Source organism: Onychostoma macrolepis, chromosome 07 (genome assembly GCF_012432095.1).
Source record: "Onychostoma macrolepis isolate SWU-2019 chromosome 07, ASM1243209v1, whole genome shotgun sequence".
In the NCBI taxonomy this organism is placed as follows: Eukaryota; Metazoa; Chordata; class Actinopteri; order Cypriniformes; family Cyprinidae; genus Onychostoma; species Onychostoma macrolepis.
Genome location: NC_081161.1, coordinates 19296412 through 19312405, shown reverse-complemented (window position 1 = coordinate 19312405; position 15994 = coordinate 19296412). Strand labels below are relative to the sequence as shown.

Below are 15994 nucleotides of genomic sequence, written 5' to 3'. Positions count from 1 at the left end.
AGGCTGTTTGTGATGCCCTAACCTGTTTCTCCCATGTCGCCTAGAGAACCTTGTTGTAGAGTATGAAGCCTAAAGCCTTCTGCCATCTTCTGGTTGATCTGAAGCATGACATCCTCTCTGGTAGATTTGTGTTGTCTACAAATGGCAGAATAAATCATTTACCTTTGGAAAACAGCACTACACACTCAAATTTACAAATGATTTATTTCATGTGCATCAACTAAATATTAAATGTATTTAAAATCTTTTTATAATACTACCGTTTCTCAAAATATTTGCTGATATAATATTATTTTATATTTTAAGATAAAACACAAATCTATTACTAGCCCAGGGACATGATACTTATGTGGCAGTATATCCAATGCTTTTGACCTAAAGAAGGAAATTGGAAGCTCATTTCATCATGACATTTACTGAAGCCAGTTCTTTCAGGTTTTTAGGAGATTACAAGACTAATCACCTAGTCTCATGCACATTTTATATTTCTGAAAAAGCACATATTGAATTAAGGAAAAACACAAATATTTAACATGTTTATTAATACTGTTAAAGACGATGTGTTTTACAAAAGATAAAAATACTCAATATTTGCACAATTGTACAATTCTATTCGAATTTGGTTGACACAAATAAAATCGAGTTATAAAATATATAAACTGTAGTATAAAGTGTAGAGCAACTGCAGTGCAAATAGGTCAACTGATTTGAGCAGCTCTACCATGCCTATTTTAAACCTTTACAGTGACAACTAAGAAATTTCCCTGGAGGATAATGGTGTTTTCAATTCATTTCTAATTTACAGCACAGTTTCTGACAGACCCATATATCAAGATTATTTCTAAAAAAAAAAAAAAAAAGTATTGTAGACAGCTTTTGTGTGCTTACCCTCAAAAAAGGAAAAGAAAATGTGACCTTTTCCATTACAGATCAGTGCTGTACATGTGCTAGAAGGCAGAAAGGTTGAATCAAGGATAGGTTTTACTCATCCTGGTCACCAAAGATGAGGAATAGCAGTAAAAGAGTTTGTGTATTTCATTGTCAATTAGACCATGCATTTTTAAATACAAGAATGGTCGGCGGTTATGAGACTTTCATTTTTAGTAAAAATTAGATTCAATCTAATTTTTCCATACATGTTAACGGTTCTTCTGATTTTGTAATATTCTCTGACACTCTGACACCCAGGAATGAAATTCTTAAGTTGTTCCAAATCTGTATTAGTTTCTTTCAGCTGTTGAACGCAAAAGAAGATATTTAGAAGAATGTTGCTAACCCAACTGTTGATGGTAGCCATTGACTTCCATAGTACGGAAACAAATACTATGAAAGTCAATGGCTAATCTCAACTGTTTGGTTACCATCATTCTTCAAAGTATCTTTTTGGGTGAGCTCAACAACATAAAAATAGTGACATTGATACAATAAAATACAAAGCAATACAGATGAAGCTAATGTATACCGAAACGAAGCATCACCTACAACCAGCAGAAACACTTCAGGTGAAACCAGAGCAGAGAGGGGCAGTGTGCAGCCTTCAGCACATCCGCTAATCATCACAGCCCAGCAGCTCCATGCGTACAGTTATCCGTTCATGCCACTCCCAGGGCAGAAAACGCACAAATCGAGCAAAGAACGGAGGCTCAAACAAATTCTTCTTGTGTGTGTTGTTGTCTATGTTGCCTTGGAAAATCTGCAGGAAAAAACATTTCAATTAGTCAGATGAAATGACTATAACTGAATGTAAGACCTATGTGCTTTGAGGCCTTTGTTATATATACATAACTAAAGCTGAGTTAGTAGCTTGATCATTTTTTAATTTCCTCTTGAGTATCCAGATCCTAATGTGTAGAGCTTGCAGTTCATAAAGAGAGATTTACTGTACCCAGTAAACAAAACCATGTGATGTTGCACCCAACACCCAAAACAAAATGAATAATTTTATTCAGCAAGTATACTTTAAGTTGATCCTTGCCCATTGTTACAAAAATATATATTTCAAATAAATACTGTCCTTTTGAACCTTCTTTTCAGCAAATAATCCTTAAAAAAAAAAAAGTATCACAGTTTAAACAAAACTATTAAGCAGCACAAGTTTTGAAAACTGTTTTCAAACTGATAATTACCAGCACCAAATCAGCATATTGGAATGATTTCTGAAGGATTACATGATACTGAATGCTGCTGAGAATTCAGCTTTGCGATCCCAGGAATAAATTATACTTTAAAATATACTGAAATATAAAAGTTATTTTCAATTGCAATCAAATACATCAATAATTTTACTGTTTCTATTTTTGATCAGCCTTGTCAAGCATTAGATACTTAAAAACATTAAAACAATCATTCTTACAATCTCTTCCTTACTGACCCCAAGCTTTTGAACAGTACTTAAAATAAAGATGTTGTCATTGCTGTAACCTTATCTGTTCTCGTTATTTGATCCTTCACGATGCTCCAAGATTGTCCGTCATCACTATATGCAATCTTAAAGGCTGAAACAAACTGCACAACTCCAAAGTCTTTTGCTCCCTGAGTAATGATGCCTGTGATTCTTTTAGGTTTCTCCAAATCCAGCTGTGACATGAGAGAAAACACATTAAAACATAAGAGACAAACATGCAGTCCACAATTAACAAAATAATTGATAGCAAAGCTAAAAAATAGCTTAGTGAAAATGACTAAGTTCGAGTGTTATTGTCTTTAGATAGATCTATGCATGTCATTTTATTATAGTTTTATAGCATCACACGCCTCACCTGGAGCCACTCTGAGCGGTTGTTGTTTGCTGCTGCCCAAGCGTTAGTCTTGCCTTGTTTGTCCAGGCGAGCGTAGAAGGGATACCATGTAAAGGCATCTATACCCCAGGTGCGGAAGCTGCTAGATGCTGTAAGCTGCACATCAGAGATGAGACGGGATTTCATGCCCAGCGGATCGGTGCAACCAATTGTGCTGGAGTGCACTGTCATGTTAGGGAAAATGAGAGTGCTAAATAGCTAAGAATGAGTAAAAACAAAAAAACAAAAAGATAAATATAAATATAATGATTTACAGTTAATTCAACTGAAATTACCATTAAGTTCACAGCCCACAAGTTCCATCCGGAGAGTACACGCTTTACGACACACCACAGGAATGATGCGAATATACTGGGCCACAATGGGAGGCTCAAACATGTTTGTCTTAGTTTCATCGTTATCTGTATTTCCCACAAACACCTGAAAAAAATAAAGAGTCATAAGGATAAACAATAGCTTTTAGCACATCAGGAAGACTTTAAAGGGATAGTTCATCCAAAAATGAAAATTCTGTCATTAATTATTCACTCTCATTTAGTTCCAAACCCAAAAGACCTTTGTTCGTCTCTGGAGCACAAATTAAGATTTGGTAACACTTTATTTTAAGGTGACCATAATACAGAGTAACTACCTAGTTAAGTACTTAGTAGTAGCCATTGTACTTGCATGAAATAAAATGTACTTACCATGTAACTAAGTTATGGAACAGCCTGTAATTACAGTTTGTAATTGCAGCTACTGTTACACATATGTAACAGGCCGAGTCTGTTACACAGCTACTTATGTAACCAAAAGATTGTTACATATGTGTTGCGCACTTCATACAACGCAATTATAAATGTAAGTACACAGACATAAGCTACTTAAAATAAAGTGTATCAAGATTGTACTTAAGTGTACTAGTAACAGACTCGGTCTGTTACATATGTGTAACAGTAGCTGCCTATTACATCTACATAATTACAAACTGTAAGTACAGGCTGTTCCATAACTTAGTTACATGGTAAGTACATTTTGTTTCATGTAAGTACAACGGCTACTACTAAGTACTTAATTAGGTATTTACTCTGTATTATGACACCTTAAAATAAAGTGTTACCAATATTTTTTTTTTGATGAAATCTGAGAGCTTTCTGACCCTGCATAGACAGCTACACAACTGACATGTTCAAGGCCCAGAAAGGTAGTAAGGATATCATTAAAATAGTCCATGTGACATCAGTGGTTCAACTTTAATTTTATGAAGCTACGAGAATACTTTTTGTGTGCAAAGAAAAAAATAATGACTTTATTCAACAATTTCTTCTCTTCCGTGTCAGTCTTTGATGCATGTTCATGAGAGTAGCACCAAAAAGTATTCTTGTACCGTCATAACATTAAGGTTGAACCACTGGTGTCACATGGACTATTTTAACAATATCCTTACTACCTTTCTGGGCCTTGAACATGTCAGTTGTGTTGCTGTCCATGCAGGGTCAGAAAGCTCTCAGATTTCATCAAAAATATCTTAATTTGTGTTCCGAAGGACTTGCGGGTTTGGAACGTCATGAGGGTGAAAGAATTTTCAGTTTTGGGTAAACTATCCCTTTAATACAAAAGGAAGACAAGATTTATAATGTTTCTTACTTTGTCTCTTCTCTGGCCATCTGCTCTGTACACGGTGTATGATTTTCCATCAAAGCTGGATGCAACCTTGAAAGCCTTAACAAACTCAGCTGTCCCCATGCGGCTGGCTCCTTGTGTTATGATTCCAGTGAGGCGCATCTTCTTCTGCATGTTAACCTAAAACGAGAAAATCGTGGACAGGAAGTGTGAACATCTTTTATGTTGTGCATGAACATTCTGGTATTGTGCACCAGAAATGGCCTTTAAAAAAAACATCCACACCACCAACATGGATGTTTTAAACATTTTTAAATGTTTGCAGTCAACAGTTTCTTGTATGTTATGAGAAATTGTTTTTACTTACGTTTAAAGTATGTGGCACTAGAATGGATATGAATTTAGTGAATATAGATGCAACACTGCAGCCTCTATAGAGAATTATATATTTTGTTTGTTTTTGTATTATCCTTTATCAAATATCAACCTGGTTTTAAAATTTAAAGTAAAAGTAAAATTTTTAATAAAACGTTCATCATCAATTCTATTAGTTTCTCTTTCAGATCTGTGCGTTTTTGCCATTATCAAAGTTCCAATTGTCACAATTTTCTTATAGTAAAGAGGTCCATTTTGTGCAAGAAATAAAAATAATAATAAAAAAGTGGTTTCAGTAAATGGGGTGATTGGCAAACCTCAATCCAGGGGTTCTTGTCTTGGGGTGCGGAGCTCCAGGCATTAACAAGGCCCTGATTGTTGAGGCGTGCAAGCTCTGGTCCCCAGTGCTGCAGCCCTAGAATGCCAGAGTGTACAGAGGAAGCCGAGATCTGGGACTCTACAATTCCACCTTCCTCCATCCCCAACAGAGATGTACAACCTGCACCATAATATAGTGTGAGCAACATTTAATAGGGCATTAAGTCTACATTATATTGTCTTTTCTGGCTTACTGCTATAGTCATTAAGCAGCTGTACCTCAGATACTCTGGATTTGTAATAAAACACTCAGAACTCAGGGTCAACAATAAGGTATCCTAAAATGTATGTTATGTCATTCAAAACTGAAATTAAACACAGCCACCAGGAAATCATTAGCTGTATATAAAAACTCACGTAGCTGGCATTGCTTCCCAACGTATGGAGAAGGGCAGTGGCAGGTGTAGTCCCCATCCAGATCACGACACAGGCCTCCATTCTTACAAGGCTGGTTAGCACAGTCATTCACATCTGTGTAAGAACACCAAAGATAATACAGTAAGTATATACAGTAATTTGGAAATGTTGTAATGGGACTTTTCTCTGCAGAGGAAGGGAGATGTCATGTAACTGCAGCTGATGTATGTATAATTATAAGTGTGGCGACTGAGGTGTGGGGTGGCACAATGCTCAGCCTGTGCACTCACACAGGTGGCTGCAGGATCTCTAATTTTCCTCAAAGGGGACAAAGAGTTCTGTGTGGAGCACAGGGTGGGATGGGATGGTCTGTATTTCCAGTAAACTGCTGCAAACTGCAACTACAGCATGTTTACTGAAATTAAACACTTTACAGGATGTTTGTTTTTACAATTTTCTTAACATAATAAAGTAAATTTTTAATAAAAATAATTAAAACGGGCTTTTTTGCAATTATTATAGAACTTCACTAGGGGGCAAACTTCTTCGCTCAGAAATATATGGTATTAATCATATAATTGTAAGAGGAATATTATTTTTCACTTTTTACATGACCACTCAAAGATTGGGGGTTAGTCATTTTATTGGTGTGTTTATTGAATAAATGAATACATTTATTCAGCAATAATGAATTAAATTTATTAAAAGTGACATTAAAGATATACATAATATGACGCAATATGTATATTTCAAATAATTGCTGTTCTTTTGAACTTTCTATTCATCAAAAAATTGGGAAAAAAGTACAGTATCACAGTTTCCACAAAAATATTAAGCAGCACAACTGTTTTCAACATAATAGTAAGAAATGTTCCTTGAGCAGCAAATCAGCATATTAGAATGGTTTCTGAAAGATCATGTGACACTGAAACCTGGAGTAATGGCTGCTGAAAATTCAGCTTTATTATCACAGGAATAAATTACATGATATAAAATATCATATTAAAAAAAATTTGCAATAGTATTGCACAATATTACTGCTTTTACAGTACTTTTGATTAATGCCAATAAACTTAGCCTTGGTAATCAGGAGACTTAAAAAAATCTCAAACATTTGAACATAGTATATACAGTGCCTATAAAAGTATTCATACCCCTTCCATTTCTTTCACGTTTTGTTATGTTGCAGTCTTATGTTAAACTGCTTTGAATTACTTTTTTCCCCACATCAATCTACACTCCATACACCATAATGACAAAGCAAAAACAATTGTCACAACTTCGTAAATGTATTAAAAAAAAAAAAAAAAAAAAAAACTGAAATAAGTATTCATACCCTTAACACAGTACTTAGCTGAAGCACCTTTACAACCTCAAGTCTTTTTGGGTATGATACGACAAGCTTTGCACATCAGAATTTGGCAATTATCTGCCATTTTTCTCCTCACCTCTCAAGCTCTGTCAGGTTGGATGGGGGCAGACGCATATTTTCAGGTGTCTCCAGAAATATTTGATTGGTTTCGAGCTCAGGCTGTGGCTGGGCCACTCAAGGACATTCACAGAGTTGTCTATAAGCCAGTCTTGCTGTGTGCTTAGGTTCATTGTCCTGTTAGAAGGTGAACCTTCTGCCCGTCAGAGGTTCTGAATGCTCTGGACTGGGTTTTCATTAAGGCTATCTCAATATTTTGGTGCATTGAGCTTTTCTTCTACTCTGATGAGTCCCTCAGTCCCTGCTGCTGAAAAACAGCCCCACAGCATGAGGCTGCTTCCAGCACACTTTACTTTTGGGATGGTACTCTGCAGGTGATGAGCAGAGCTGGTTTCCTTCGAACATGATGCTTGGAATTGAGGTTCATCAGACCAGATAGTCTTATTTTTCACAGTCTGAGAGTCCTTTAGGTGCTTTTTTGCAAATTCCATGTGTGTTTTTATGTGTCTTCACTGAGAGGATTGAGTTTGGCCACACCGCCATAAAGCCCAGATTGGTGGAGTGTTGCAGTGATATTTGTCCTTCTGTAGGTTTCTCCTATCTTCACATGATCATGGAGCTCAACTAGAGTGACCATCAGGTTCTTGGTCACCACTCTAACCAAAGCCCTTCTCCATCAATTGCTCAGTTTGGCCAGGAGGCCAGCTCTAGCAAGAGTCCTGGTTGTTTCAAACTTCTGTGAACCTTCAATGCAGCAGAATGTTTTTCTGAACTCTTCCCCAGATGTATGGCTTGACGCAAACCTGTTTCTGAGCTCTACAGGCAGTTTTTTTTTTTTTTATCTCGGGGCTTGGTTTTTGCTCTGATATGCATTTTCAGCTGTTAAACCTTTTATTAAGATGTGTGTGCCTTTCCAAATCATACCCATTCAATTGTATTTGCCACAGGTTATCTTCACTCGAAGTGTAGTAACATCTACAAGCAATATGAATGCTCCTGAGCTAAATTTCAACTGTCCCAGATAAGGGTATGATTACTTATGCAATGGAATCATTTAAGTTTTTTATTTTTAATAAATTAGCAAAGATGCTAAAAACCTGTGTATGGAGTGTAGATTGATGTGGAAAAAAAGTAATTTAAAGCAGTTTAAGATAAGGCAGCAACATAAAATGTGAAAAAAAATTAAGGGGTATGAACACTTTTTATAGGCACTGTATTATTTAGTAGGCTGCATTTTACCTTGTTTGGGCTGGGAAAAGTATTACAAAACAAACAGCCTAGCTGATACATGCAGAAACAATGTGTTTCTTATTCTTTTGTTCAGCTGTAATAGAAAAGAAAACACCAAATTCATGCCCCAACAACAGAAGTTGTTTTGCTCCTAAACTGTTAAGAGGATTGAAGAACACAAAAAACATCATTCTGCTCAATGTCTGGATACACATAGATTCAATCAATCTAGGTCAGATGTGCTGCTGAAGAAGGTGTCTTGAGGACTCTACTTTATTGTGAGTTATTAAATTTTATAATACTGAAGCATCATCTATTCTGAACCGAATACTAAAAGACTTAAGAAAAGGGACTTAATTAGAAAGCAACTTCACAGTCAGCCAAATAATAATAATAAAAGGATATTAGATGGAAATATTTTAGAACCTCCATAATCCCCAAAGGCTGGTCCGTACTGTTCTTCTTAAGTATAAAACCTCTTTGGCTTGATTAAGTCTTGCCTAATTGCTGTCTGTCAGGAATGTTCCTGGCTGCATTTGAAGGCACTTTTGGATTATAGCTCCTTTGATGCATGAATTATTAAATACCAAAGTTATTTTTTTCTTAATGTTTCTTTTTCCTTCAAAACAAGATTATAAATATTCCTAATATCCTTTTTAGTTTTACAAAAATATGTATTGTGCATTGGTCCACTGCAATTCAGTATTAGAGGAGTTCAGAGGTGTGTGGGCTTTCATCAGCCGTATTGAATTTGTCATAAATAAAAACCACAATGCCATATAAAGAGGGCAGTTGCTGTGTTCACGCCATGTCATAATTACCATAATTACTATGACACCCCGGACATTCTACTCAGAGCTGTCCTCGAATTCTCGGACTATGAATTATGCATTTCTATGGCAACACTGTAAACTACTGTGACAACAAGTAACAGTCGTTATGCAAATACCTTATTAATAAACTTATAGTGGGTTTAGCGTCATTTAACTCCGTGCTAGCTACATTAAATTGTATTGTATGTCTTTAGTTTAGTTTCAGAAAAAAATCTTCCATTCAAATATTAACAAGAGTCAATTATAGCAATTCTAAACAGAAATATTACGAAATCACTACTTAACTACATTTTACTGTTAATGCCGCTGCTATTTTTGAACATTTCCACATGATGTTGCAATGGTCGGTTTTAATGCAAGTCAGAATCTTGTAATTACATAATTCCGACACGGAATGAACACACCTATTTATATAGAATTACGAGTATGGATCCTTTGTAATAATCTGTACGGTTAAAATGGCTTTAATAAATGTGTCTACTATAGAGGACCTCAGGCAGCAGAGAGTTAAATCATACATGGAAAGGAACTTGTGTGGACTGGAAAATTTTAACAAAGCCTATTTAAAACTCACTATAGTTACAGCTCTCTTTAACCACCACTGACTGCTCAACATCCTGGGTGTGTCTGGTGTTTACACCAGTGCCATTGTATATCCAGTATATTTGTAAGCATGAGATCGATGAAACAAAGTGGAACAAATGACACGGCACGCAGTACCTGAAATTTAGTCTCTCTTCTGTGGGCCTGCAGCCACAAGAAGATTCGTCATATAGGAGAATGAAGTTTTAACATGAATTAACCACCAAATGCATCATAGGAACTCCACGTATTTAATAACTGGGCACAAATGAGTCTCAATCATTTTGTGTGCAAGTTGCTGGTTTTAATAAAATGGGACAAAGAACTGGTATTATTGTGTTATTTACACAGAAATTTGTTCTTCTACTTTTTATGAATAAGGCACAATGCGTGTTTGTTCAGTTTTGTTCAAATTGAAGTTTTCTTTTTTATACAAATGTCCCTCTAAACTCTTCGGCTGGCCATCATGTAGTTTTAATTAGTGCAACAGATCTGATGTAAATCTGAAATAAGAGGTACAAAACTTACTGATATGGCAGTGTGCACCTTCAAACCCAGGTTGGCATTTGCACACATACTCATTAAAAACGTCTCCTCTTCTGGAGTTAGAGATCACCTCGCACGTGCCATCGTTTTTACATGGGTTTGGATTACAAGGACCTGCAGTGAAAAACAGTTAAAATTTCTGATGTGAATATCACAAATGGACAAACCCATAGGAAAAAAAATAATGAAATCCCTCGAGATCAAGATTGGTTCCATAGGTGCTAGAGAGTGCTAAGCAGCGTCAAACAAAAGCAAGATCACCCTCATATTGGCAAAACAGTGAGTATATGTGTTTGCTTCAAAGGTTTCTATTTACAACATGTTTTTGCAGTGATGAGTAATGTAGCTAATCACAGACATATCTGTTGACTTTTTTTAAAAGTAGAATCCTGCTCAAAATGACAGTTTTCGTTCAGTGCCGAGTTATGCACGCTCACAAATCATCTCATTATAACAAAGTGTTAACCTTATGTAAATAAGTGGAGAGAGCTTCATTAATTATAAATGGAACTCTTTGTGAGATCACAGTGAAATAAGATGAGTGTGAGCTTTTTATAAAGGGAGCACTCTTTGCAAACTTTATAGACTATATAACTACAAACCATTCAGAATTTGAATTAAAGTTTTGTTCTTCATGCTGCTAAGAGGACCAATGGCCACATACACACTGCAAAATTCCAGGAATGACATTTACATAAAGTCATGGCCAAAAGTATTGGTAAATATGATCAAAGAAGGCTCTAAAAATAAACCTGCATTATTAATCCTTTTGATCTTTTATTAAAAAATTAAATTAAAATCACAAATATCTAACCTTTCATTGAACTAAAACAATTGAAAATAGGGGAAAATCTCATTATGAAATTAATGTTTTTCTTAAATACACGTTGGACACAATTATTGGTACCCCTAGAAATTCTTATAAGTAAAATATCTCTGAAGTATATTCCCATTCATATTTACAATTTTGAGCACATCAGCGTGATTATGAACATGACATTATCCAGCCATGGCTTCCTGTTTCACAGAAACATAAATAGGAGGGAAAACAAAGGCCAAATTCCCTTATTTATCCATCACAATGAGTTAAACCAAAGAATATATTAATGATGTGCAGCAAAAGATAACTGAGCTTCAAAAATTAGTGAAGTGGCTTTAAGAAAAGAGCTAGAGCAGTGAAAATTCCCATTTCCACCATCAGGGCAATAATTAAGAATTTCCAATCAACATAAAATGTTACGAAACTGCCTGGAAGAGGACGTGTGTCTATATCGTCCTAATGCACGGTGAGAAGGAGAGTTTGAGTGGCTAAAGACTCTCCAAGGACCACAGCTGGAGAATTGCAGAAAATAGTTGAGTCTCGGGGGTTAGAAAACCTTTAAAAAAAAAAAACAGCCCCTACATCACCCACATGTTGTTCGAGAGGGCTTCAAGAAAAATTCTAGCTCATCCAAAAACAAACTCCAGCATATTCAGTTATCAGACACGACTGGAACTTCAAATGGGACTGGCTTCTATGGTCAGATGAAACAAAAAATTTAGCTTTTTAGCAGCAAACACTCAAGATGGGTTTGGTGAACACAGGGATAAAAAGTACCCCATGTGTACAATGAAATATACTGCTATATTTTTGATGTTGTGGGACTATATTTCTGCTGGAGGTCCTGGACATCTTGTTTAGACACATGGCATCATGGATTCTATCAAATACCAACAGATAAAAAAATCTAAAAGTGACTGACTCTGTTAGAAATCTTATAATGGGCCATGTTTGGATCTTCCAACCGTACAATAATCCAAACACAAACCTCAAAATCATCACAAAAATGGGTCACTGAGCACAAAACCAAGCTTCTGCTGACCATTCCAGTCCTCTGACCTGAACCCTATAGAAAATGAGTGGTGAACTGAAGAGAAGAAGCACCAACATGGAGCTGGGAATCTAAAGGGTCTGGAGTGATTCTGGATGAAGGAATGGTCTCTGATCTCTTGTCAGGTGTTCTCTAACCTCATCAGGCATTATAGGAGAAAATTTAGAGCTGTTAAACTGGCAAATGGAGGTTTCAAAAAGTATTGAATAAAAGGGTGCCGTTAATTGTGGCCAATGTGTATTAGAGAAAAACATTTATTTCATAATGATATTTCCCCCCATTTTAAATTCTTATTATCCAATGAAAGGTTAGACTTTTGTGATTTTTTTAAATAAAAGATTAAAAGGATTAACAATGCAGATTAATTTTCACAGCCTTCTTTGATCATATTTACCAAGGGTTCCAATACTTTTGGCCATGACTGTATATACAGGATTCACTCTCATAATTATGAGACATGGTGATATCATAATAGATGTGCATAAAGGCTAGAACACCCTCACTAATTTCAGAAGCACCCTCATTGATTTGATTCTGGAAGTCAGCCTACTTGAGAATTTGAATTGGTCTTCCTAGACAGCAATGAGATTCCCATATCTCATATTTTTCTTCTAAAGAAAGGAGTAATATGATTTCTGTCATGACAACTCTCAAAGGGATTGGCATGGTAATGTGCATGACAATGTTAATGTATTTGGTCTTGGCACGAATAGATCTGCTATGCTGCTGCTGAAATACATCCACAACATGCTGCTGTGAGCATGTAAGAAATACTGCTGCTGCAAATACAACATACATGAAATAACCTCCATATATAGCATACATGAATCACCTCGTAGCAGATCTATACAGGTGGAGCTGGGGAAGGTGGAGGGTTCTGAACCACGCTACAAACTGCTACAGCAAGCACTAGTGATGGGTTGTTCTTGAACGATTTGTTCATTTTGAACGAATCTTTAATGTGACTCGGGAAGAACGAGTCATCTCGGGGTATGATTCGTTTAGTCGCGCATGCGCAACATCCTATAGGTTCTACACTGAATTAGTTCACCTGTTTCGAGTCTTCGGGTTTTTCCGAGTCGTTCGTTCATCACGTGACAGCCTCATAAGCTAAACCTATGCAGTCTGAGGGAAAAAGACTTATTAATAATAATAATAATAATAATAATAATCAACTCTTTAGTTTATTACATTTGTTACCACATTCAGTGTTATGGGAAAGAACCATCATGACAGAAATTCACAATAATGAAAAAATTCTGCAATAAATGAAAAGCTACAATTTGAGATCAGAAACGCATCACGTAACTGTAAGAGTGAATAATAATAATAATAACAACAACTATGCACCTGTTTGTAAGGAAGGTTGTAAATTAATTCATTTATCTATCCAATGTTGTCACGTCACATGACAAAAGAACGAACGACTCGAAAGACTCAAGAGATGAACTAATCAATTCTCTTTCCGGCTCAGACTGCATTGGTTAATTTTATGAAGCTGTCACGTGAAGAACGAACGACTCAAACCCGAAAACTTGTCAGATAAGAGGTGAGGTGAGCTATTCATAGACTAAAGACCCAGGTAAACAATGAATTAATCTTTTCTGTTTCTTATAGCATTAGTTTTGTATTGTTTGTAGTGTGATCAACGTTTGCATACGTAGTAGATGTGTTAAGGAAGTAGCACATAACATTTTAATTATATTTTGCTAAAATGAACGAAATGACTCAAAAAAAGATTCGTTCATTTTGCTGAAAGAGACTCAAAGGTCCGAGTCAGTAATATGATCCGAACTTTCCATCACTAGCAAGCACTAGTCATATATTTGAATGTTGAGCAGCGAGCTCATTGGCTAATGATACAGGAGAGAACCAATCAGCTGTGCTTTGTGATAATCATGTCATTAGGTCAGATTGGGTTAGACCTATCAGACTGCACCATCTAGAGTTTCATACCAGAACTCTGTATGTGTCTCCTTGTTTCAGAAAAATAAAATAAAAATCTCAACAAGGTTTAAAACTGTTGCCAAGACACCAAAATCTGCCATCGAAAATCAGAACACAAATCACAAATTTAAAGCATTTCCCAATTTCTATGCTAGAGACAAAGTTGATAATCAAATTAAACAACTGAGAACCTCATTAAGTAAGCTATGAAAGAGCAACCTCTGAGCAGTAAGGCTTTCCACAGGGAACAGGGTGATCCATATAAACCTAATCTGAAATTCAAATGAGCATTAAACCAGGAAAATTCAGACAAACAACATTTCTGACCATTCTCAGTGGCATTGCACGTATCTCCAGCAAATCCTTCAGCACAGATGCAGAAGAAGGGACCTTCTCCAATGCCAGTCACACACGTCCCTCCATTATGACACAGGTTCACCTTGCAGTAATCTCCTATAGAGACACACATAAGCAGGAGTGAATGGAATTACAAAGATTAGACTGGAATTAGATCTTATTTTATAATTCGGCAACAGACGGAGTGGTCCTGCATATTAAGCTTCGAGAGATACAAAGGAGTAAAAAGGGAAAAAACGCTTTTCACACTTCTCAACAGGATCAGGAGAGTACAAAAGATAAGAGATGTGAGCAGCATAGCCAATGCACATGGTTAACTCAAAAGCAGATGTATACTTTTCAAGGGTAAGAAAGGTTCTATTATATTTCTAGATAAGTGGACAAGGAAAAAAAAGCTTATATTGTGTTACCAGTATGTGCATAAGTGCAGCACAAAATATATCCAAAGCAATCAGATAAATGCCAAATAATAAAACATCCACCTAATTAAATGCTGCTCATGTTTTGTTTGGGAAGCATCAGCATTTATTGCGCTTCAATCTGGCTGACCAACATGATAGAAAAGGCATGAACAGAACTCAAGAAGATAAAATGCTCTTAGGCACACGTTTCTAAGATGAGTGAAACGTTACACAACGTGCTTCCTGAAAAGCTGGGAGATTTGTGCCATGTTCACCCTCTGAGCTCATTAAGATTAGATGTAGAGGTTAAGACGGGGTTCTTTGACTATGCTTGAGCAAGAAATTAAAGGCACTTTCCTATAAAACAAATTTACTTTCCAAAATTTTGTAGTTGTGAATCATACTATCCAGTCGATTGCAAATCTCTTTCTACCTCCCTGCCGTGGGTTGGATTTGTTCTGTCCTCACAATGGACTGGACATCTCATTCGGACGGTTAACACTTATTGAGATCCACCCTATATTAAATCCATATGCATTCCATTTAACAGGATAATATAATTACTTGGATAGAATAAATAAGATACAATGAACAAGACAAACAAAGAGAAATCATACTACAGAACTGTTTTTTTTTTACAGAAGTTCTTAAAAAAAAAAAAAACTACTACCAGTATGTTAATTTAACAATACAAATGCCAAAAGAGGGTCTAAACCTAGACAGAGGGAAAAAGACACTGCATGAAGTACAAATCTGTGAAATGTTCATTAACCACAAATAAACTCCTTCCCACAATTAAAACATTCACTATTTAAATAATGTAATACTTGCAGTATCATTTCCTTATGTTTTATGTATTATATATAACAGATAAAAAGATGACCACACTATTGTCAAAAGTAAAAAAATAAATAAAAAAATAAGCAAATCGCTCAAACTATTTTAACTACAGTGAAGCAGTGACACCCAATACTTTCAGGAAGGTTCAGCTGGAAAAAGAGCATTAGGAAAAAACAGTTCGAATTTAAGACGTTACTCACCATTCACAGTACAAATGCTGCAAATGACTAAACTGACAAAAACTACTCTACAGGATCGAGTGAGCCCCCTGGTCTTCATATTGGTACTCTACTGTCTGTTTGTTTCTTCAGTCCCGGAGCGGCTCTTACAGCTGGGTCGCCTGACGTCATCCTCAAACGTGGAGCAGCACAGGGCGCGCGCACTGTTCACGTGCACGATACTATTGATAGCCTGCGCTGTATAAAACTGGTCAACAGTATAATGTAGA

At 36.1% G+C, this 15994-nt stretch overlaps 1 protein-coding gene across 2 annotated transcripts; it reads right to left on the bottom strand.

Moving 5' to 3' along the window:
* Positions 1-2: 2 nt before the first annotated feature.
* mfge8a (milk fat globule EGF and factor V/VIII domain containing a) lies at positions 3-15886 on the bottom strand. 2 transcript variants are annotated; one of them, XR_009271933.1, is made up of 11 exons: positions 15747-15886; positions 14276-14401; positions 10113-10244; positions 5511-5624; positions 5093-5274; positions 4425-4580; positions 3074-3218; positions 2760-2962; positions 2422-2577; positions 1479-1693; positions 3-135 (listed from the first exon to the last, which is right to left on the bottom strand). XR_009271933.1 is itself a non-coding variant. In XM_058781052.1 (10 exons), exons 1-10 carry the CDS (start codon positions 15823-15825, stop codon positions 1550-1552), a joined length of 1437 nt encoding a protein of 478 aa, XP_058637035.1. In that variant the 5' UTR covers positions 15826-15886; the 3' UTR covers positions 246-1549. The 2 variants fall into 2 exon arrangements, 1 of the variants encoding a protein (XP_058637035.1); XM_058781052.1 differs by lacking the exon at positions 3-135 and having other exon boundaries at positions 246-1693.
* Between the last annotated feature and the right edge of the window lie 108 nt (positions 15887-15994).